At 35.9% G+C, this 26,304-nt stretch overlaps 1 protein-coding gene across 1 annotated transcript in view; it reads left to right on the plus strand.

Annotated features, from left to right (window-relative positions):
- The window catches only part of LOC109101325 (serine/threonine-protein kinase 32C-like), a 64,486-nt gene that overhangs the window by 16,942 nt on the left and 21,240 nt on the right, over positions 1-26,304 (plus strand). The window contains exons 2-3 of the mRNA XM_042769572.1: positions 4,085-4,140; positions 18,520-18,671. Coding sequence (XP_042625506.1) covers positions 4,085-4,140; positions 18,520-18,671 — 208 coding nt within the window. The remainder of the gene's footprint in view (positions 1-4,084; positions 4,141-18,519; positions 18,672-26,304) is intronic.

The raw sequence follows: 26,304 nt of genomic DNA on the forward strand, positions 1-26,304 counted from the left end.
TTCTGAAGAATTTTACTGAGGGGTTTGTTTATATTACATTCACACTGATTTATGCAGCATTTTACTCCTAAAAACATGGTGTTTGTTTTCTGTCTGCTGACAAGTGTTTTCCAATTTATTGAGTGATAAAAGGAGAAATTAATATGTCAACAAAATCAAACAAGAATTATTAACCTGGATTTATCCAATACTATAATAGTTTTTGGTAAAATTTTGAATTAAATTGTATTTTTATATTTATTTATTTTTTTCTGTTTCCATGTTAATTTTAGTTAAAGTTTTATTATTTCTTTTATTGTTTTTAAGTAATTTTTATTACTTTTGGTTGTTTTCAAATATGCTTATATAGTAATTTTTATTTCAGTTTTTGTTTCAGTTATTTTTGTGCAAATAAAAAAAAAATTTTAAGCAAATCTCAACACATCACAAAAAACAAAACTAATCCTGACATCAGAAAATACAACATGAAGGAAACTGAATGGCTTATATCAGAATTATTTGAAGCACATTTGAACCAATTTCTTTGAGTGGAACTTCAACAAAGAGCCTCCTGTAATTTAAAGACTCGTTAGGAAAAAGACAGATAATGTGTTTGGAATATATAAGAGACAGAAGGTTGTGTGTTTAATATCACGTGACGTTTGGATCTCTGTAATAGTGGAATCGGAGCTCTCAGAGTGATGGGTTTGTCTGGCTTTATTGCATTCTGGGAATACGAGAGTCCACACGCCGTTCCAGCAAACAAATGGCTAAACGTTAGTCATCTCGTTTGGCCGTCAGAACAACTGCTGTTTTATTCTGTCTTTCTCTAAGTGTATTAAAGCGAGAGCAGACTTGCCCACAGACTCCGGTTCATGAGTGTATAAAGCATTGCGATGCCAAGAACTGCTAAAAGGCAGCACAAAACCATTTTCCATCAGGTGCAGCTCACTACTAAGGGAACATCAACCTGATTCTGAACAGCATGTGCACATATGTGACCCTGGAGCACAAAACCAATCATAAGGTATAAATTGAGATTTATACAATAGGATAGTACAATGTTTGTCTAAGATACAACTATTTGTGGTTTGTTAGGATGACAATATTTGTGCTGAGATACAACTATTTGAAAATCTGGAATCTGAGGGAGCAAAAAAATCTAAATATTGAGAAAATCATCTTTAAAGTTGTTCAAATGAAGTTCATATGCATATGCCCCGACTAATCAAAAATTAAGTTTTGATATATTTACAGTAGGACATTTACTAAATATCTTCACGGAACATGATCTTTACTTAATATCCTAATGATTTTTGGCATAAAAGAGAAATGTATAATTGTGACTCATACAATGTATTGTTGGCTATTGCTACAAATATACCTGTGCTACTGATGACTGCTTCTGTGCTCCAGGGACACATATTTGTAAAATAAGACTTGCATTATATTTATAATCCAAGTTTTCTCTTGTTAGGACTGATTTGTAAGATCCCAGTCTGTGAGTTTAAGACGAGACACTAAAGGCTATGTTTTGATGCACTTTGGAGATTTTGGTCTGTTTTGAAAATGTTTGTTTTCTGTCTGTTGACAGTATTTTCTGATTTATGGATAGATAATTGAGAAATCCAAAATGCAAAACCTTTAATATGTCAACAAAATCAAACAAGAAATATGAACCTAGATTTATGCAGTGATCAGATTTATGTTCTGGAAATATATGCAAATGAGTGCATATTTAATTAGATGACATAACATGAAACTAATATGTAATAAAATAAAATGCTTGTCTTAATGTAGTGTTGTTGTAATTGAGATACTGTTATAGTTTTGTTAATATTTTGATTTAGTTTTTATTTCTACATTTTCTGCTTAAATGTTAATTTTAGTTAAAATTTTAATTTTTTTAATTTATGTGGGTTTTTTTTAATTCAAATTTTTAATTTAATATTAAAAACATCTAGGAAACTAGCTGAAATAAAATTAGCATTTTTTATTTTTAGTTTACTTTTATATTTTAAATAAAATAAGGAAACTAGCTGAAATAAAATTAGCATTTTTTTTGTATTTTATTTTTTTTTAAGTAAAAATATGTTTTAATTTTAATTTTAATTTCTGTTATAAATTCAATAATTTGATAGATTTGTCTGCAGTGTTGGACGAGATCAAAACCTGAACAGAGTTTCACAACAGTATTTGTGTTAATATTAAAAGCTCTTTTCCCATTTGTTACAGTAAAGTTGCTTTGAAATGCTCTGTATCATATAGAAATAATGTGCTTGACTTGTATGTGATCAGGCAGCAGAAATCTGTTCCGTGATTGCTTCGGGTCGACAGGAGAAACAGCTCGCATGAAGAGTTCAAGAAGCGACCGCAGAATGAGATTCTTAAGAGACACTGGGAGTCTTCAGAGGCGACCCGCGTCCTCTCACGAGTGTGTGTTTCTCTCAGTGTGTGTGTGTGTGTGTGGGTTCACTGCGGTTAAAAGCTTTAGTGGAAGGAAGCTTCAGTCTGCTTCAACACAAGAGCTTTCAAATGGAAAATAAGGCTTTTGGAGCACAAATACCTCAGCAAATCGTTAAATACATATCTAATGAGATCAAAACGCATGAGCTCCGATATCTGATGCATGAATATATTGAATATAAACTCTTCGTTTAGCTTCACTTGGTGCCACATACTATTGACCAATATTCAATACACGCTTCAAAAGCAATCGAGCGTTAAATGAAACGATGAGCCGTCATATTTGTTTCCTAATGCACTGCAACAGTTGATTTTCTTACTTGGTGTTTTTGTCTTATTTCTTAAATCAAGATTTATTAACTTTTTTAAATGTATCAAAATGTATGATTAAAATGATTAATTGTAATGAACAAATATCTGCCAATGGGGTCAGAAAAATAAAAGGGAAAACAAGAATATTCTTCAGACCTCGCTGGTAGATAATTGTCCGTTTTCAGCAAAAACATTTCATTTTTCTCATAAAACAAGACGTAATATTTTGAGTAATTGTCAGTGTATCCTGATTTCAGAATCTGCTGGAAAACAAGATAAACTCAGTAAGACCGGTTGTTTCTGCAGTGTAGATATAGACGCAGTATGATGATAATGAGACGCAGTAGTTCAGCGGTGACAGAGTTTTTCTGCTGATCTCAGCTGGTAAAGGTTGAATCGATGAGCTCTGTTTTCTCATGACTTCACACACGCTGGAGTTTTCCTCTTGTGAAGCATTGATTGCTGACATCAGACGAACAAACACAGCAGCTCTACGAGCGCTTCTTCTGACACAAACTGTGTTTATTTCTAACGCGCCGCTGTGTGAAGTGTGTTTCTGAAGCCGAGCCGGTCCTGATGCTCACAGACCACAGACAAACAGCTGCTGATTTTGTACTTTTAATCCAGTCTGGGATTTTAAATGTAGCTCAAACAAACCGTAGATCCAGGGAATACATGAACTTATCAAATTTATTCCTGCAATGCAATGTCAGTTCCTTTGACTGAAAGCATCTGCCAAATGCATCGATGTAATGTACAGTAGATTTGTGTAAAAATGTCTTGATGTTCACAGTCTGATCAGTGGAAGGTAATGGACTTTTTATCTCACAATTCTGACTTTTCTTGTTTGTGCACTAAAATGTTTAATCTTTAGAGTTTATTTTTGACCAACCTTTGTTACAGTGAAATTCTAAAGTCAGAATTAGAAGTTAACTGATATATATGAATCCTGTGCAGTATGTCCTGCTGATTGTTAAGTGAAATATTAATATTCCTGTACCTCAAGCAGAAGATCGTGGGTTTGATTCCCAGCGTATGCATGAACTGATCAAATGTAAACTTTCAGTGACACGTTTGGATAAAAGCGTCTGCCGAATGCATAAATAATAAAGTGAATTATTATTTAATATTATTCTATTATACACATTTCTACATTGTTGTCATACGACTGCGTATGATGTCATAAGCTGATCGCTTTGCTTTGTGGAATATGATAGTTATTCGGGTTTATATTCACATTATGCTGGGTAAATGATCACAGAATTCACTTTTTTAGTAAATTGCGTTTCCTTTTATTAATCTACTCTTTCCTTTATTCTATTTGCAGTGAACTTCGATCACTTCCAGATTCTGCGGGCCATCGGGAAAGGGAGCTTCGGGAAGGTAAGGCCATCAGCTCTGTTCTTACTGAAAAAGAGGAGTTCCTCCAGAACGAGTGGAGCTTGTACAAATAAATGAATAAACGTATGATGAAAGATTGCTGTGGCACATGTAAGTACAGTAAGAGATTGAAATCAGTGCAGTCGCCGGGAACCCTGGGTAATTCAGCCGCTCTAATTACCCTGCGCTCCTGTTATCTAAAACGAGGCCGGCTGAGATTTACCGCTTAAGTAGGCCTTAAGTAATCACAATTTAATTTTTCCATTAATCTGGACCATAGCAGGTAATTAATTTAAGACTCATCCTCTGTGTGACACGAGAACGACAGAATCTGCTGCGAGGAGAACTTCTGCTGCCGCGTGTCTCGACAATAGCCCATAACTATAGATTTACAAGTGTTTTAATAATCTCTCAAATTAACCGTGGCTTAATTCAAAATTTAAAATCAAAATAATCAAGACCAGTGATTTCTCCTGACAACCTTAATTCTGTAGTGCAGAGCTGGCTTGTGATGACCTTTGATTTGGCCTGCCATGCAATATTATAAGAGTATGGAAAAAATAGGAAATATCGTCTCATTTATATTTTTGTTTCAACATTTTTTTGTTTGTTTTATTTTTGCATTTAAATTTAAAAAAAAAAAAAAATAATAATAATAATAATAATAATAAAAACAGTAAATTTAAAAGTGAATTTGATTTATTTAAAAAATTATAGAATTTTTTTGTTTAATTATTTAAATAATTTTTATTTTTGCAGTGAAATGTAAAAAACAATATTAGTGAATTTTAATTATTTAAAAAAAATTTAAAAATTTTGTTTATTAAGTTATTTTTATGTTTGTAGTGAAATGTAAAAAACAATATAAGTGAATTTTATTTATTTAAAAAAATCTTTACAATTTTGTTCTTTTATTTTTACAGTGAAATGTAAAAAACAATATTAGTGAATTTTAATTATTTAAAAAAAATTTAAAAATTTTGTTTATTAAGTTATTTTTATGTTTGTAGTGAAATGTAAAAAACAATATAAGTGAATTTTATGTATTAAAAATCTTTAAAATGTGATTTATTAAAAAATTATATACATTTTTAACTATTTAAATAATTTGTAATTTTTGCAGTGAAATGTAAAATTTTATTTAAAAAAATCTTTACAATTTTTTTTATTTAAATATTTTTTTATTTTTGCAGTGAAATGTAAAACATAACAATATAAAAAAAATAAAATATATATTTTTTGTGAAATTATTTAAAATTGTTTAAAATATAATACATTTTAAATAATATAGTTGGATATATAATGCAACATTTACTTTTGGTCCACGGCCCTCAATCAATATGATTCAGTATGATTTTTAATATGATGAAAATCAACATGATTTTTGCCCTTTATATTAAAATATTTTGTCATTTCTGCTCTAGACAGTGTTATATTAGGATCATTGAGAGACTATAATAGTTACACTGATTTACTTTTATTAATATTTTGAATCATTTTACCTAAAAGGTTTAAGTTAATTCTAATAACCCAGGGCTGATGAATGTGGCGAGGGATGAACAACAGCAACACTAAATTAACAAAACTAAATAAACACTATATTATCAAAAAACAACAAAATCTATAACATTAAAAAGTACAAAAGCTGTAACTGAGGAGGTGCAGTTAAAAGGCCAGTCTTTTTCACCCCTGAATGAGTGTCTTAAAGGTAATAGCACTTGAAGTGATCCTCTTCTGAAGCCCATCAGCAGTCGCTGTACAATAAATCACATCTTCATCATAGAAACGGCTGTGTTTGGCAGACGCTTTACACACCTGCTCGATAAGAACAGCAGAGCAGAAGCGAGCACGAGCACCTGCTTCAGCTCGTCTCTGTGCAGTTGAGCTGTCAGTGTTTGTGCAGCAGGACTGAATATATTATATTACACGCTTGTAGCCACGCCGGGAAAAACCTCGAAACATCATTCATCTGAGAGAGACGGCAGGATCTGTGGTTTTCCAGATACTGTACGTTCAGAGCGTGACACGTAACATGTTGTGTGTTTAATTCACGAGCGGTTTTATCCGATTAACTTCCCATTGCTTCTGTCATTATTTCTTCATTGTTTGAACGGCTAGAACTTTATATTCCCATGGTGAAAACTCTGCAAACTTTATATGCATGAAGGGTATGTGGCTAATTGCATTTTGTGCAATTTGAGGATTAATGGGATGCTTGGTTGCTTAGCAACTAGCAGTTCAATTTGAGCTAGAGCAGAGGTCCCCAAAGTTTTTAATATGAAGGGCCAAAAACCAAACTTGATTGAAGACTGTGGACCAAAACTAAATGCTGCATTATATCCAACTCTATTATATTAAAATTTATTACATTTTAAACATTTTTAAAACAATTTTTTTTCTTTATCAAATCTAAAATAAAAAATTATTTAAGAATTATTTAATTTTTTTAAATGATTAATTACTTTTTATTATTTTTGTGTAATAAATTGTAATTAATATAGTTGGATATAATGCATCATATACTTTTGGCCCTCAATCATATCTAATCTAAACTATATATATATAGTTTTCTATATAGTTTTAGTCATATCTATGGTTTGTATTAATTTTTTATTATAGTTTTAGTTTTAGTTATTTTGGTACATCAAGTTATACATTTTTATTTTTATATTTTATTTTAAATTGTAGCAATTTTGTTGTGTGTTTTGTCATTTTTAGTTTTTTTTCTTCTATTTTTTTTTTTTTATATTTACATTTTTTACATTTTTTTAATTCAAATTCACATAAATTCACATACATTTCAAAAAATTAAAAAGAAATAAATAAAATATAAAAATGTAATTAGAAATTAAGATGTTTTAATGATATGTTTTTGGGTTAAGTGTTTGATCCAACATGCTGGGCTGTTTTTAACTCAAATATATTTTATTTATTTTATATATATTTTATTATTTTTTTTATTACTATATTTTATTATTTGATTACTTTAATGCTGGATTAAAATGAACTCAAAATGGGTTGGAAATTCAGATTGCTTTAACGCATGCAGAATAATTACAGTAATAACACAGGCAACAGTACTATTCAAAACGTGAAATTAATTTATTGATAAGAACACCCAGAGATGGACAAACATACAACTTGTGCATGTGTATATGAGTGAGGAAAAAGTGCAGAAAAGACCACAGTTTTACAGTTAAACGAAACATTGCTGAATAAATAGTAAATAACTTATGTTTAAGACCAAATCTTTACCAGTTATTCCCTGTATGACTCTACATCGTGTCATATATAGTAGAATGTGATTTTAATAGAAATGAAAAAGCAGGGATGAAACCTGGTGAAAAGTTTGGAAGACATGGTGATTCTGAGCTTTACTGAAACACACTGGTGTGCCGTGTGGAAGGATTGAACCTGAGCGGCGTCTCGAGTTGATTTCGGTGTCCTGCCGTGATACACGGCTCCGTGGAGAGCCGCTCCGCCGGGGGCTGCGAGATCAGACCCCCATCAGAGCGGATGGTAATGACGCGGCAGGAGAAGCGCTGTGTGACCCGAGTGATGAAGTCTGCGTTTCCTCTGCCAGATCTCAGTTTAATTGCAATCTTACATTCGTTTGTAAAACATGCAGCTGGGACACAACAAATCAAGACTCATTAGAACCAGAACTAACGAGTCTGAGAACAGAAATTGTGCTAAATTGTGCGTTAAAGTGATAGTTTAACCAAAAATGCTCTTCAAAACTTTCTGCGTGTCATCAGACAACTATTTTTAATAATCAAACATTTTTAGAAGCATCACAATTTATAAGATATAACAGATGTTTTTAAGTCATAATTAGTTGTTTCTGTTGTAGACAAATAAGAAAAATGGGATTGGTAAGTCCTTTTAATATTTTTAAAATAAGACTCTTCTGCTTCACCAAAACTGCATTTATTTGATCACAAATACATTAAAAATTGTGAAATGTTATTATAATTTAAAACAGCTGTTTTCTGTGTGAATATCTGTTAAAGTGTAATTTATTTCTGTGATGTGCAGCTGTATTTTCAGCATCATTACTCCAGTCTTCAGTGTCACATGATCTTCAGAAATCATTCTAATATGATGATTTACTGCTCAAGAAACATTTCTGATTATTATCAATGTTGAAAACATTAATATTTTCGTGGAAACTGTGACACATTTTATTTTTCAGGATTCACAGATGAATAGAAAGTTTGAAATAGAAATCTTTTGTAACATTCTAAATGTCAATTCAGAAATGTCACATAATTACAGAAAAATAAATAAAAGAAAACAGCAAGTAACACATGAATTAAACATGAAATTTTGAAGACAAACTGATAAAGTGTTTTATTGTAAAATATGCTTTAATAATCTTTTATTTACAAATGTAGACTTTTTTACGTTGTAGGCAGGACTTGGCAAACTAAATCAGTCAATCATTCAATCAAGAAGCAATTAAATATCATTTTTATATTGTATTATACATGCATGACTTTAGGCTACATTATAAAACACAATTTAGCAACACTCTGAATTTTAAAATGTTTTGAAACCAAGGTTTGATGAAACAAGCTTCGGACCACTGATTCGAAACCAAAGATTCGTGAATGTTTTGAAGCTTCATGCATCTCAGAGTTTTGAAAGCATCGCCCTCATTTACATTCGAGATACGCGTGTATGTGATCATAAATGAAGCTCTTATTAATTGTGTTCAGCGTTACAGCATGTTTGTTCGCTCGTTCTTCTGTGTTTATGAAACCATTAGTGATTAATTGAGTTCCTCGGTCACATGAGCTCGTCTGAATCAATCCTTTCTGTAATGGTTTGGTTGTTTCTCAGTGTGTGTGTGTGTGTGTGTGTGTGGGCCGTAGCTCTTCTCTCTCTCTCAGATGAATGTGTTCAAGAGCAAATGAAGTCTTCAGTTTTCTTCTCTCGGTCTTTGCCTCATCTGGTCTTCCTCTCTCTCTGCTCGTCTGTTTCCAGCACTTTCATTTTTAATGTTCGGCTGGTTCCAGGTCTCTCAGTGTGTGTGTGTGTGTGTGTGTGTGTGTGGATGAGATGTTCAGATGTTCAGATGCTGGATGAATGATGTGTTTTGTTATTGGGGTTGTAAGTGTGCTTTCATTTCCTGCGCTGCGTCACTGAAGACTGAAGAGAAAACATATTTACATGAGAGGAAATGATTTCTCTTTGTCCCTGACAGACTCATCAGGGCTGTTTGGAAACAGCGTGTGTGTGTGATAATTCAGAGGAAAATCACTCTGCTTGTTCCAGTCAGATGTGTTTAGTGCACTGCAGTCGATCTCACCGAGGATTTCACGCCGTCACGAGGGACTGAAGAGCAGAGGCTTCGTTTAGATTCAGATACACTCGTAAAAATAATGACGCCATAGAAGAGCTGTTTTGGGTTCCTCATCGAACAATTTTAAACATAACGATTTTTCTAAGTGTGAAGAACATTTAACCCTTGCACCTAATTCAGTGTTTCCAGCCAAAAACGACCGGCTTTTTAAAAACTGTTCATAAATATCTGGTTATGCTGAATTATCACCAAATATTGGATTTAATCTTTTTATCCACTTGTTTTGTTTCAGTCAGCGCAGGTTTTGTGCTTGTTTTTGGAGCTGATTGGTCGTAGGCCTCATTGATCTGAGCTCACTGAGTGAAAAAACATTATGAAATGCATTTTATTAGATTCTTTTCCATGTGAATTCTTCTGAATTGCATTTTTTTTTTTTTTTCTGGACACTGTTTTAATGGATACAGTTTAACAACAGTCTAGTAAAAGTTTAACAAAACATCCTTTTTTTTTTGTTTTAATTTATATGGATTCCCCTTTAATGGTTTAATTAAATTTGAATAATCAAAAAGCATGTCAAATAAATTGAACCCATAAAACCACTTCATTAAAAAAAAAAAATTCACAGTAATATGAAATGTTTTGTTTTTCAGAAATTCTGTGTATTTTGAATTTTTCTGGTAAATAAATGAAGGCATCAAAAATCAACTAATTTAATTATTATTTTAATTACATGAAAATTAAACAAACACTTTCATTTTTTGGCAAACAAAGTGCTGCACAACAGAGGTTTAGTGTTAAAATGAAAAGGAAAAATGGTATGATTATTAAAAATTAAGTTTCTATAATTTTTTATTATTGCTAAATTGAGATTGTACTTCTGTCATAATTTCAACAAGTTAAACCAAACTTTATTCTAATGTAAGTGTTCAGCCCTACTTTGGTTTATTCCTCCAAAATCAAATCCTGTGTTATGATTCCATTGTTATTATTGTATTCCACGATTTTGGCAATGTTCACTCAAAAACTGATTAGATCAGTGAGGCCTGCGATCAATCAGTTCCTAAAAGAAACACAAACCCTGCGCTGATTCAAAGAAAACAAGCTGACAAAAAGATCAAAGCCAAGATTTTGTGATAATACAGCATAACAAGAAATCTATAAACAATCATTTGTAGGCCAGTCATTTTGAGTGTTGTTTTTAAGAACCCTATGTGAGTGAAGTCAGTAAGTTTTAGTCCGATGCAATAGCATTAAGTAGCATTTTCTGAGGAAATAGAAAATCCTCTCTGGGATTTGAAGAACCTTTAGTGCTTCTGGATGTCAAAGGTTCCTCTTGGAAGCACTGATTCCAGTAAAGCTGCGTTATTTTAAGAGCGTGAGACTGGAATAGTGACCAGACGGATCGGCTCTCTGCTCTTAGATCTGTGTCTCTTCAGTCTGAAGCCGTCTTGCTCCGCTCTGTAGTTCTGTGACCCAGAAAGCAATCGCTTTTGATTGGAGTCTCCTGTAGATTGAACAGGACACACTTGTGCTTGGTGACAACAATGGATCGAGCAGCTAAATATATCAGAGTCGTGGGAATAGAAGAAGCCTAAAAAGTAAAGACACTCTGCAAACGCGACCAACGCATTATACAACCTTACATAAAACACTGCGCCTCATACCTGACACGCTTTATGAGCGCAGAGCGCTGCATTACTGCAGACGCGACCTCACGACAAACATAATGCACACAAAACATGAAGATTATTTTATTCCGAAGAATCGTTATTTTATAAAACAGTCATAACATCATACTTTTCAACTAAAATCATATTATATCTGATCACCAACTTCTCATTACTGAAGGAATGTGGTTTTTATTTTATTTGACTGTTATTACAGCAGTTTTTTTATTTAAAAAGTTATAAATTCTATTACACTTAACAACTACACAAAAAACTATGATGCAAAATTTCTATATATTTTTTTTCAGTGTTGATGAGAAATTTGATTTTAATAAATCATTGTCTTAAATTTATAACATCATACAATCTGAGAATTATCAGTGTTTACTTCATTGGAATGAATGGCATTTAATTAAATTCCTTAGAATTTGAAACTCACGATTGCTCCAAAACAGTCCAAATTTCTAAAAAAATAAAAAAAAAATATTACTGTGAATACTTTTCAAATAAAATAAAAATAAACTTCTATCAACTTTCACTTTCAGCTGCAGTTTTTCATGCTGCTATGGTTCATCAATAGACGTAGATATTTGTTAATCAACCAAATTCAGTGTGTGAGATAAGGGGAAAAGCCTAAATATATTTTATAATTTTTTTTGACACTATTATGACTTTATACAAAACCGTTTTTGACACCTATGGGACTCCATACATATACGGGTCAAAAATGACCCGAACACAAAACCTCTTTAATCTCTTAATACATAATTGGAAAAAAAATTGTATTTTGAGGGTCTCAAAGCATTTGCAAAGTTTAATTCCCTTAGTAAAACTATTCATCTTTTAGACATTTGTATGTATCTCTTGGGGGTTCAAATAGTACCTGACTGCACTATGAATGGAATCACAGCCATCATGCACGTTTATATACGCTGGATTTGCAGATTCAGTTCTAGTAATGGTGGTGAGGAGCTGCTGAGATATCCAGCTGATAATTAAATGTTGCTTTATAAGGACTGACACCGGTGTCTGAGAAAGAGGAGTCATTTTTCCTCATTAGGATTCTGTCAAAAAATGGTAACCATGGTAACCATGGTCTCCACCAAAATACCATAGTAACTGCACTTATGCTGTCATCCGAAACGAAAGGTACCAGATCACATTTAATTTGATGATTTTGTCCGAGGCTGCGGTGAATCATTTAATAAGGTGTCATTTCAGCTCAGCGTTTTGCCGACTGAATATCATCTCGCCTTATGAAATGTAGCTTTGCAATCCATAAACGCTGACTTGAAGTGAGAGAGATAGAGAGAGAGAAGATGCTTTGTGCTTCTGTCCTTGTCTTTTCTCACCTCTTTCTCTGCAGATTTCATAACAAAGCATCAAAACTCTTCTCTGAAGAGCAGCTTCATGTGCTTCATGCATTGCAAACATCACATTTGACCTTATTTATGTCATAATAAAGTCAAATACAGTATTTAATGGAGGAAGGACAGTATTTCGTTGAATGGAAGTGAATTTATAATTGCTTCTTGAACAACATAATGACTAAGATGTTGAATTTTTGACATAAAATCTAATTTAAAGTCATTAAAGTCATAAATCTTTCTGCATATTCAAGCTCTTTGTGCCATTTAAACATCCTTCAAGTTTTGAATCTTAAACGACCTCATCAGTACAAAACAAGCTTTTATTTCATATTTATTACAAGCTATTATTTTGTTGACATTGTGAACATTTACTGACAAAGGGCCAGATTGAGGGTTAACAATAATAATTTTTGCAAATGTATTCAAGGAACATATTAAAATAATAATAAATCCATGTCATGACCTCTTTAATAGCTCTGTCTCTGGACTTGTACATGAGTCCAAATGCTGTTAATTTTATGACGTCAAATACTTTTCAAAATCTAAAATGCCTAATATTAATCACAATATTTCCAAATTATGTTAATGTTTTATTATAGTTTTTGTAAATATTTAGATTTTTTTTATTGTGTTGTTTGACATTTTTATTTTTATATTTTTTAATATGTCTATAGTTTTTATAAAGTTTTGTTGTTGTAGTTAAAGTACTTAAACTAAATGAAAATTTGAATTGTTCCCTTGGCAACTAGCTGAAATTTAATAAGTTTAAGTTTTTTTTATATTTATTTAATTTCAGTTGGTGTTCATTTTAAGTAGTTCGAATGTTTTATAGTTTTCATTTTAGTTTATTTCATTTGAGTTATTTTAGTACTTCAACTTAAGCTAAATAAAAATGAGAAATGTTGCCTCAACAACTAGCTGAAATAAAATGTTTTTTGCCTTTTATTTTGTTTCTGAATAAAAAAAATGTTTTAAATTTAGTTAACCTTAGTAATTTTGTTGTTTTTGTCATTTTTATTATTATTTTTTTAAATGTTTATATAGTTTTTCTAAATTGTAGTTTATGTTAGTACATCAAGTTAACATAAATAAAAATGAGAAATGTTGCCTCGACAGCTAGCTGAAATAAAATAAGTTTATTTTAGTAAGTGTTTTTTAATTAAAATGTTTAATTATTATTTTAATTTTAGTTTTATTTTAAATATGTCTATATAGTTGTCATTCTTTTTTCAGTTTTGCATCTTATTTCAGTTGATGCATATTTTATTTTAAGCAATGAGAATGTGTTTTTTTATGGGTTTAGTTTTCGTTGATGATAATAACGCTCCTCTGAGATCCTCTGGTCAGCAGGATTTCACACGCTGTTTCTCGTCAGGACGCTCCTCGCTCGTAAGAATCTGCTCAGGGATTCTCTAAACACGTAAACAGATGATGATAAGTGTGAAGTGATCTGTGGAGTGGAAGTGTTCTCCGGTGGGACGGGTTTATATGGCTCTTTCCCTGGCGTGCCGCTTTATCGCACAGCTTCAGCGTGACTCGGTCAGAGCTCGGTTAGGCCTCGATCGACAGCCTTTGACCACAGCGAGCAGGTGGAAGGACAGACAGCATTGTTATGATGTTTCCCAGAGCAGTGACTGAAATATCAGCTCAGAACAGCTGGAAACGGTCTTTCAGCACAGCCCACGGCTGACCTTTACCACAACGTCTAGTGTGTGTTCAAGCACAATCACAGGAGTTCATTATGAATATTTAACCACGGAATGCTCTCGCTTGGAGGAGATAAATGTAAAGCTCATAGTGGTGGAAAGAGTAATAAGAAATTGTACGTAAGTAAAAGTATTGCTACTTAAGGAATAATTTACTTGAGTACAAGTAGAAGTACTGAAAAATAATATGAATCAAGTAAGAGTAAAAAAGTAGTTTGCTGAAAAACTACTCAAGTTACTGCATTACAAAGTAAAAAAAAAATGCATCAGAAATCACTACAGCTGAATAACATACAGATAGAGACGCTTTTACTGATGAAACGTGGAAGACAATAAACACACAACTACAATGCAATGCTAAATGACATAGCTTGTATCACAGTAAAGATTATTATTATTATAAAGAATATTTTCTGTCTCATTATGATAAGAAGCAACATGTAACCACAGAAGCCATCTGTTTCAAACATGACTGATGTTATATAGTGATTTTGGAGCAAAACATGATATTGGTTTCATAAATTGTCAAGTTTGACGCTATGTTAAGCAAACATACTACCAGGAGCAACTGTTTTATAACTCATTTTGAAAAGTACATTTACGTATAAGATTATGTGGTTGTTTTTAAGAAGGACAAAAGCAGAGAAGGGTAAGTGAAGCTTTAAAAGAAAATAAAGGGTTTAAAACAGTGTGAAAAGAATAGAAAGTGTGCCGGTAAAAATAATGTGGCGTATGGGTAAGGGTGGGCATCGTTTGAATTTTTATGATTCTGATATTATGAATGAAAATCACCAGGCTAAAGAACACTTACACAAGGATGTGTGTGCAGCAGAGAAAATAGCCCTGAGTCTTCTTGACTTGAATGGTTTAAAATCATATTGAAAGTGTAATTTGTAATAAAAACAAAGGTTGGCTCCAGGCACATTTTTGGTAGGACAAAAAAAGAGCATTTTGTTTAACATTTTAACCCATACCTAGGCTTGGGAATCCAAAATCTATTACAATTCTGGAATAGGATGCTTAAAAGGATACTCCACCGCAAAATGAAAATTTTGTCATTAATCACTTACCCCCCATGTCGTTCCAAACCCGTAAAAGCTCAGTTCGTCTTCAAAACAAGGTTTAAGATATTTTGGATAAAAACCGGGAGGCTTGAGACTATCCCATAGACTGCCAAATAAATAACAGCGTCAAGGTCCAGGAAAGTATGAGAAGCATCGTCAGAATACTCCACCTGCTATCAGTGATTCAACCGTAACGTTATGAAGAGACGAGAATACTTTTTGTACACGAAGAAAACAAAAATAACGACTTTATTCAACAATTCCTCTCCTCTGTGTCTCTCCAAACCAACTAATAACCATTCTGATAAATCTCTAACTATTACTCACACGTATTAACCCCTACGTTTTTTTTACATGTATTTACGCTTTGGTTTGAAAGCAAACAGCACATCGGAGCAGCGTGATGCCACTTGTGTACTGCTCAGAATTACCAAAATAGCGCTACGCTGATCTTATCTTTGTGCAAATTTTAATTGTACTTTAAACCATTCAAGCACAAGAAGACTCGTGTACTGTTTTCTGTACTGCAAACATAGGGGCATAGCCATCATTTCAGAAATGAAGGGGACAGAAATGTGAAAAAAACAATATATATAATAATACACTGAACAAAATTATAAATGCAACACTTTTGTTTTTGCTCCCATTTTTCATGAGCTGAACTCAAAGATCTAAGACTTTTTCTATGTACACAAAAGCCCTATTTCTCTCAAACACTTCTCCTTTGCCGAGATAATCCATCCCCCTCACAGGTGTGGCATATCAAGATGCTGATTAGACAGCATGATTATTGCACAGGTGTGCTGGAGATGCTGGATTTGTTTCAGGTTTTGTCTTCTCCAGATGTTAACTGATGGACTGGAGTGATGTGTATTATTGTGATGTTTTTATCAGCTGTTTGGACTCTCATACTGACGGCACCCATTCACTGCAGAGCATCCATTGCTGAGACACTGATGCAATGCTACATTTCTACAAACCTGATGAAGAAACAAACTCATCCTGTAAACTTTCAGTGAACTCATTTTTGGCTTTTCACAGAATGTTGTTTAGCAGCAAGAAAATGGATTTGTTGTCAAAGCAGAGTAAGGTCTTGTTTTTCTGGTTTCTGCTGGTTAATGTGCTTATGTTATTGTGGAACGGATGATTAGATCTCAGTCGGGGATGCTGTTATCAGTCTCATCTGGGAGGGTGATATTTGGGCTGTTTGTCTGAGTTATCGTCGCCCGAGGGCAGGTTTGTATTCGAGGTGTCTGCTGTGAACCGCCGAGTCGCTGCTGGATCAAAGCGGATGCAGTTAGGGGAGGTTTTAGAGTGTTTTCCGTCTGGATCTGTGGTGGAGAAACGCTGCTGTTCTCTTATGAGCTCAAAGGCTTTTCTAAAGATCAGGAAAACAACATTTATACTGGACACTTTGAAAGCCATTTCAGCTAGATTATTTTGCTTGCTTGTTTCTAGTGCGGTCACGCTGTGGCTCGTTTCATTTCACCTGAATGAGGATATGTAGAATATTTTAATATATCAGTAAAATAAGAGTCATGTGGCCACTGAGAGACCACGCTCACATCCATGCAAGACATTGTGGCTTCTGATGCACTTCAGAACTGCTCTTGCTGGAAGACTGCTCGCAGTGTTACTTTGTGGTTTTGTGTGGGACATCATTTTTCATAAGCACCTGCAATTCTGCTATTAAATCACAAAGATAGTCATGAACAGGGTCAGACTTGCTATTGCCAGAAATGGCTCAGCATCATCAGATTTGGCAAGAATAGGCCAAAAATGGGTTGTACTGGACTTGAATATTGGCAGACCGTCTATATTGACGATAAGGTCGATACTGCCTGTGAATGATGGTACTGGAGAATTAAAGACTTTGCTTCCTGGAATATTAACATCTCGCAAGTTATTTTGGCAAAAACTACATTAAAACCAAATTCAAGGTTATTTTGGCTAGAAGTGGGTTATTCAGTGCAGGGCTATATCGGGTCTATTGTTAACCGAGACGGTGACGAAAAACTCTAGAATCACGTTCCAGTCCGTGAATGAATTTGTTTTTGAATGAATCGGATGAATGAATGATTCATCAGCTTGTTTTGTTCATGAACGGGGTTGGACGAATGATTTGTTGATTTAATAGTTTAGTTCCAGAATGAATCCGTGCTTTGAACGAATCGGTTGAACGGATGATTCGATGACGTTTTGTCTCTGAACAAATCTGTACTTTTGAATAAATGGATTAAATGAATGATTCGATGGCTCACTTTTGCTCCTAAACCAATCCGTTCTTTTGAAGCACTCACTTGTTTTATTCCTGAATAAATCTGTTTTTGAATGAATTTGCTGAATGAATGAATCATTGACTCGCTTGTTTTGTTCGCAAATGAAACCGTGTTTTTGAACAAATCGGTTGAACTGATGATTCAGTGACTCACTTGTTTTGTCACTGAACAAATCTGTACTTTTGAATGAATCGGTTAAATGAATGATTCGATGGCTCACTTTTGCTGCTAAACGAATCCGTTCTTTTGAACCACTCAGTTGTTTTGTTGCTAAATAAAACTGTGTTTTTGATCGAATTTGTTGAATGAACGAATCACTGACTCGCTGTTTTGCTCCCAAATGAAACTGGGTTCTTGAATGAATCGTTTGAATGAACGATTTAATGAATCACTTGTTTTGTTCTTGAACAAATTTGTTCTTTCAAATGAATCGCCTGAATGAATGATTCAAATGAGTCACTTATTAAAACAGTCACTTGGTGCCACCTACTGGTGTAACCTCCATGAAGAGTGACTGAAAAATCCCACGCTAATAAACTGTCCTGTGACTGTCCTGTAGTTATTGTGACATCTCATACAGTGTTTTGACAAGTTTTTGTAAAGCTTTTATTTTGCAATTTTGTTCATTCACTTGATATCTGCTCATTCGAATATTTTTTAGTATTTTTCTCTCTGGATTTCTAGAAAAAATATCTGTATAGTGGCATATGCATTTGCAGTGATATAAGATATTAGCAAGTCCATGTGACCTGTCCGCTGCCAGAGTCCTGACTGTGTTTTGACCTTTATTTCTGTCTCACATCTTGATTATCATTTAATGAGCTTTTAATGCAGATTCTGAGCTTGTGAAGTGCCTCTGACCGTGACATTTTGTGCTGTCGAAGCAAGCGTGTTATTAATAGGACGTGGGTCTGTGATGATGTATATGTTCTTGTTAGTGTGGCCTGTGCCGTCTTTCTCATTGCGTGTTCATCTGTGTGTGTTTCAGGTGTGCATCGTGCAGAAGCGGGACACGGAGAAGATGTACGCCATGAAGTACATGAACAAGCAGCAGTGCATCGAGCGGGACGAGGTCCGGAACGTCTTTAGAGAGCTTGAGATCCTTCAGGAGATTGAACATGTGTTTTTAGTAAACCTCTGGTGACTATCCTGTGCTTCCTCCGATTCTCTCATGTCTTCTGCATGTGCATGATGACGGGTCTCATTTTTCATGCAGTTCTTAACATAATTTCTTGATTTTTACATATGTGCGACTTCAAGTAATAGTTCACCCAAAAATTCTGGAAAAGTGCTGAAAATGTGCTTATCCAAGATCAGGAGGAGTTTGTTTCTTCATCAGGTTTGTAGAAATGTAGCACTGCATCAGTGTCTCAGCAATGGATGCTCTGCAGTGAATGGGTGCCGTCAGAATGAGAGTCCAAACAGCTGATAAAAACATCAATAACAAGATGTTAACTGATGGACTGAAGTGCTGTGGATTACTTGTGGATTATTGTGATGTTTTTATCAGCTGTTTGAACTCTCATTCTGACGGCACCCATTCACTGCAGAGCATCCATTGCTGAGACACTGATGCAGTGCAGCATTTCTACAAACCTGATCAAGAAACAGTCGAGCGACAGAGAAGGACAGCAGTTTGTAAGTGTGTTTTGCCTCGTTTTCTCATTAGAGTACTGCGTGATTATCGTTGCTAGGGAAACTTTGCTTTAATCACTGTGTGTCTTACGTGTGAATTGTGGCGTTTGGTTTTGCGTTTGCCTATCGCGGGACTGGACAGTTTCGGTCTGTTAAATAGAGAGGCGTGACAATAGCCAGTAAGCCGGTAAAAAAAGTACTTAAAGAGCTGTTTTGTAAACGCCTGTCAGAAGAAACAGTCGAGCGACAGAGAAGGACAGCAGTTTGTAAGTGTTTTTTGCCTCGTTTTCTCATTAGAGTACTGCGTGATTATCGTTGCTAGGGAAACTTTGCTTTAATCACTGTGTGTCTTACGTGTGAATTGTGGCGTTTGGTTTTGCGTTTGCCTATCGCGGGACTGGACAGTTTCGGTGTGTTAAATAGAGAGGCGTGACAAGCTGACTTCAATCACAGGTAATCAGGCAAATATATAAGTGGTAGGTGTCACCGCGGCAGCGGTCGCGGCAGCCCTCGTGTGAAGACCAACGAGTGTAAAGACCATCGACTCTACCTGCGCGACTCCACCGAGCAAGGACACCGACAGGGCACTTGAGTATTGCTTTTCTCCCCTTCAATTTTTGTACAGCTCTTCCGCAAATACTCATTTTGGTCACTTGTAGTCACTATGTGCTTTCAGATCTCTACTATCACTACTAACACTCGGAGAGCACGCTATGTACGTCGAAGGAAGGCCTGCCTGACAAATCTAAGGCCTGTCCCTCTGACCTCTACTCCAACGCTCTCTATTCCACTTGGTCTCTGGAACTGCCAGTCCGCTGTTAACAAAGCAGACTTCATTTCTTCTATTGCTACTCATTCTGGTCTCAGCCTCATGGCACTGACTGAGACCTGGATCAAACCTGAGGACACTGCCACTCCCGCAGCCCTCTCCACTCATTTCACTTGTTCCCACACCCCTCGTACAACTGGGAGGGGTGGAGGTACTGGTCTCCTTATATCGAAAGATTGGAAATTTGATCTTCAACCACCACCTACAGGTCACGGTTCATTTGAATCACATGCTGTTACTGTAACCCACCCTGTTCAAATCCACTTTGTGGTCATTTATCGTCCCCCAGGTCAATTGGGAAACTTCTTTGAGGAGTTGGACGTGCTGCTATCAAATTATCCTGAAGATGGTACTCCTCTGGTACTGCTTGGTGACTTCAACATCCACCTAGATAAACCCCAGGCTGCTGACTTCAACACTCTGCTCGCCTCATTTGATCTCAAGCGAGTCTCTACTACAGCCACTCACAAATCGGGCAACCAACTGGACCTCATCTACATGCGCTGTTGCTCAGTGGACAACACTTTAGTTACTCCACTGCACACCTCAGACCACTTCCTCATTACTGCTAATCTAACACTTACTCCTGAAGCGGCACACGCTCCAACGCGGGTCACCTTTCGACGGAACCTACGCTCACTCTCTCCATCTCGCCTATCCTCTGTGGTTGCATCCTCACTTCCTTCACTCTCGCAGTTTTCAGCTCTGGACACGAACAGTGCTACGGACACTTTTTGTTCCACTCTGACCTCCTGCTTGGACAACTTTTGCCCACTGTCGTCTAGACCAGCACGCACCACCCCATCTGCCCCCTGGCTGTCCGATGTACTCCGTGAACATCGCTCTAAACTCAGGGCTGCAGAGAGGAAATGGCTTAAATCAAGAAACTCTACCGACCTCAGTGTGTATCAGTCTCTCCTCTCCTCCTTCTCTGCAAACGTCTTCACTGCTAAAACATCATATTACCACGACAAGATTAACAACTGTTGTGACGCTCGGACACTCTTCAAAACCTTCTCTTCTCTTCTTAATCCGCCTCCACCTCCTCCTCAATCGACTCTTACAGCTGATGACTTTGCAGTTTTCTTCACAAATAAGACAAGAACCATCAGTGACCAATTCTCCACGCCGCAGACTGAGGATAACTTCACAACGACTAATGCTCACTCGTTCTCCTCCTTCTCTCCACTCTCAGAGACGGACGTTTCCAAACTTATCCTGTCCAGTCATCCTACTACTTGCCCTCTGGATCCGATCCCCACTCACCTCCTTCAAGCGATTTCTTCTTCAGTCATACCTTCACTTACTCACATTATCAACTCCTCTCTTCACTCTGGAACATTTCCCTCAGCATTTAAGCAGGCTCGGGTAAGCCCACTGCTGAAGAAACCATCTCTAAATCCAGCACTTCTAGAAAACTACAGACCGGTATCCCTTCTTCCATTCATTGCAAAGACACTCGAACAAGCTGTGTTCAACCAGCTCTCTATGTTTCTTGTACAGAACAACCTCCTGGACAGCAATCAATCTGGCTTCAAAAGTGGCCACTCAACTGAGACTGCCCTACTCTCGGTTACTGAAGCCCTGCGACTGGCAAGAGCAGCTTCAAAATCCTCAGTACTCATTTTGCTGGACCTGTCTGCTGCTTTTGACACTGTTAATCACCAGATTCTCCTGTCCACCCTCAGAAAGATGGGCATCTCTGGAACCGCACTCCAGTGGCTTAACTCCTACCTGTCTGATAGATCCTTCATGGTGTCTTGGAGGGGTGAAGTTTCTAAGTCACAACAACTTGCTACTGGGGTTCCTCAAGGCTCAGTACTTGGACCGCTTCTCTTCTCCATCTACATGACGTCATTAGGATCTGTCATTCAGAAGCATGGCTTTTCCTATCACTGCTACGCTGATGACACTCAACTCTACTTCTCATTCCAACCAGATGACCCGACGGTAGTTGCTCGCATTTCAGCCTGTCTGAGTGACATTTCTAGCTGGACGAATGACCATCACCTTCAGCTCAACCTTACTAAGACTGAACTGCTGGTGGTTCCAGCTAACCCATCGTTTCATCACAACTTCTCTATACAGCTGGGTTCGTCAACCATAACTCCTTCCAGGACAGCCAGAAACCTAGGAGTTGTAATGGATCATCAGTTAAGCTTCACAGACCATATTGCTACAACGACCCGCTCCTGTAGATTTGCCTTATTCAACATTAGGAAGATTAGACCCTTCCTGTCAGAGCAATCCACCCAACTTCTTGTCCAAGCTCTTGTTCTCTCCAGACTGGACTATTGCAATGCTCTCCTGGCGGGCCTTCCTGCATGTACTATCAAGCCTCTACAACTGATCCAGAATGCAGCAGCGAGGGTTGTCTTCAATGAGCCAAAAACAGCCCATGTTACTCCTCTCCTCATCAGGTTACACTGGCTACCAGTAGCCGCTCGCATCAAATGCAAGGTACTGATGCTTGCCTACAAAACGACCACTGGCACGGCGCCAACTTACCTAAACTCACTAGTTCAATCTTATGCACCCTCCAGAAGTTTGCGCTCTGCAAGTGAACGACGCCTTGTGTTGCCATCCCAAAGAGGTTCAAAATCACTCTCACGGACTTTTTCCTGGACTGCTCCCAGCTGGTGGAATGACCTCCCGATCTCAATTCGAACAGCTGAGTCTTTACTCATTTTCAAAAAAAACATCTAAAGACTCATCTTTTTCGCCTGCACTTAACCAACTAATACTAGTACTTACCTTTTTTCTTTTCTTTTCTATCATATCCCAAAAAAAAAAAAAAAAAAAAAAAACCCTGGCTACGTGTTCTGTACTACACTAACTGAGACTTGTCATAGCACTTGTATACCGTTGTTGTTCTCGTTGATCTGATTGTTTCTACTGTTCTCATTTGTAAGTCGCTTTGGATAAAAGCGTCTGCTAAATGATTATTCCCTCTCAGTCACACACACCCATCTCATCATTTTCAGCACAATCATTTTGTGGTGAACTATTGCCTCAAGTAGGATCGATGCAATTACTGAAAAACCCCCGGAAAACTGACATCTGTTCTTTTTGCATTAGTGACCTCAGGAGAAAAACGAATGAAAAACACGCAACATGACGCCTGTAAACACTGTTAAACTCTCTTAATCTGTTTAATGTGGCAGCTCAACCTGAAACGAGATCATTCCAGTAATCTCTCATATTGTCTGACGTCACAGGAACTGAGATTTGTGTAACGAAGGAGAGAAAGCCAGTATGAGTAATAGATGTTCATCATCATCGTCGTCTTCCTCTTTATACGGTCAGGTCATCTTTAAGGCTGTTTCCATAGAAACCCTTCATCACTTCCTGTCCTTCTGTGGCTCTCTGTGTCGCCGTATGACACTCGGTTCATAATTCGATCTTCTGCGCTCGTGTGCATCCTGTACGTGTGATCAGTCATGCGGCGTGTGTGAGGTTAATGCTTTAGTTATGATAATGTGTGTGTTCTCAGTACAGGCCTCATTTCAAGACACGGAGAATGATCTGATTTTTATCGATTAAACTTCATCTCTCGTCTCAGTCACATCCATTTCCGACCAAACCGTCAATATGTTCACACATCAGAAAAGCACTCGTTTGGTGTGTATGCTTCATTTAGGGGTGTGTTTTTATATGTTGTTTATCTTAAATAGATTATGTTACAGAGTGGCTTGAAAATATTGATTTGACATTTGATGCATACTCTGCAAATGGTTGTACAGAAGAAGAAAAAACACTCCAAAATTTTAGGATTTATGTATCTTATGTATCTATTTTTAAATAAACAAACTAATATCTTAACGTGATTCATATTTGTCAGTCTCTCATAAATGAAACAGGTCAGATTTCTGTAATAGTACTAATACACTGAATGTGTTTTAAATCAAATATTGCTTGTTCCACAGCTTGTCATATTTTAACCATCTTCATACCTTTTTTCTGAATAAATGTAATTGTTTTCACTATGAACAGGTTTATGCCGATTGTAAGCGATTTGAATAAATGCATTTTGAAAATGATTATTTAAATAAAATGAAATAGATGCAAATAGTTGATAATAAACTGTTTATGTATGACTGACCAATATGCATCACCATAAAACACTTTGAATTCGTTGTTAGTCACTTCGGCTAAAAACATCTGCCAAATGCATGAATGTAAATTCATTCTGATAATGATTTCAGGTCCGTCTGAGCACCAGAATGCTTTAGATTATAATTTTCTGTACATAATCATTGAAAAACCTCTCTGAATCGCTCCTGTTCAGCCGTCTTCAGAACGACAAACACCGAGAATGAAAGGCGGAACACAATGCGTCTCGCTCTCTCTCCCACGCTGCTCCAGCATGACAGCTCTCTTCCAGTCTCCATCTGTTAAACTATGGCTCTCTCTTTCTGTTCGTGATGGAGGTGCTTCATCAGGCCAGCATATGCACAAAACATCACGCCGTTTCTAAATAATACCTGTCATTTATTGCTCAAGCGGCCCGTATGTGTGGAAACCTCTCCACCTGTCTGGATCCACAGCTGTGGAGAAATAAACTTCATCAGAGAGAGACATCAGACGGCATCTGCCTGCTTTTTGTTCCTAATCACAACCAGAGAGTATGGAAGTCTGTTTCCACCACTGAATAAAGAATGATAAAGGGCGAAATAAAAGGACTTTTTATCCACAAAAATAAATTCAAAAATTCACTCTCTTTCTCTTTCTCTTTCTTTGAAAGCCCGTTTTTGCCACTGAATAAAAAAATAAAAAATATTAAAAACAGGTAATTGCAACTTTTTATCTCACAATTCTGACAATTTTCATTCAAACATCATTCAAAACCTTGCACATCTTACCATAATCTCAGAATGCGTGAAATAAAACCTCTATTTTCACAAGTGCAAGTTTTCATCAGGCAATTCTGAAACTTTGTAACACGCAGTTGCGGCTCTATATCTCAAGATGTAAACTTTTCACAAGTGCAAGTTTTCATCAGGCAATTCTGAGAAAAAAAAGTCAGAACTGGAAGATGTAAACTCTCAATTGCAAGAAAAACTGTGAGACAAAAATATTTATTTATTTATTTTATTTTTTTATTCAGTGGTGAAAATGGGCTTTCGAAAGAGGAAGAGAAAGAACGAGAGTGAATTTTTGAATTTTTACACTCCTTTATTAATTTTTTATTTATTTATTTTGTTTTTGAAGGGGGGTCATGATTATTGTGTGAATATGGTAAATGTGCAATGCCCTTTTCTTAGAAAAATATTAGATTTTTTTAACAAATGTAATTACATTCACACATCTTCCTCCAAAGTTAGTAATAAACAAAACAAACAAAAACATACCTAAAAAAAGCTTTACAAAAGAATAATTAAATGTTCTTCTTCATCAACTGCACACAAGATTTTTCCAGTACCCCAAATTTCATTAAAACCATTGAATTATTTGTAATTGTATCAAAAGCAAACTCTGCTCTAATTCTTGAAGTTATTAGTGCTTTAAATGTTTATTTAGGATCCGCTGAACATTTACCTTTTATTTTCCTTTTCTTGTTAACCACTTTGCTTCACCTTCAATCAAAGTAATCATCTTCTCTGCAACCAATATAACATTTACTTTAGTAAACACTTCTAAATTTCTGATACAATCCTCCCAGATCTGAAATCACTTTCTTAAAAAAGATGATCCACTGATTCCTCGATATTACAAAAAACCCACATGCGTTTACCGCACTGTGCTGCAGAGATAGAGAGAGAGAGAGAGAGAGAGAGAGAGAGATACGGGTGGTTTGGAGTGTGTGTGTGTGTGTGTGTGTGTGTGTGTGTGTGTTAGTCTGGTTGTGTGTCTGTAGTAGGGCTTGCATACAGTAGACTAGTCGAGTAATCGACTACTTCAAACACTAGTCGGCGCTGTCGGACACAATCGACTACTCGAGCATGTATTAACCATAATGCATCCACAGAGTTTGCAAGTACAACGTGAATTATAGGATTACAATATTGCTTGTAGCTGTTGCTTTCTATGACTTTATCTATGTTGCATGTAAAATTAAAATATGTAATGTAATAATTAGGGGTGTGCCCAAAGCCGAATACCTTATTCGGAAAGGCATGGATAATAGCTTCAAAAATAAATAACAGACAAGGAATAATTCTGCCTGAATATTCGGCTGAAGCTGGCACAGTCTGGTGTTTGCTAAATAACAGTTGAGCCAGAGGATCAGCGCAATATTATACACAGAACTCTAAAGTCACGCAATAGAGTGTGAAGTGAATGAATGTTTTGAAAACTTTATGAATGAAA

Source organism: Cyprinus carpio, chromosome A13 (assembly GCF_018340385.1).
Source record: "Cyprinus carpio isolate SPL01 chromosome A13, ASM1834038v1, whole genome shotgun sequence".
NCBI lineage: Eukaryota > Metazoa > Chordata > Actinopteri > Cypriniformes > Cyprinidae > Cyprinus > Cyprinus carpio.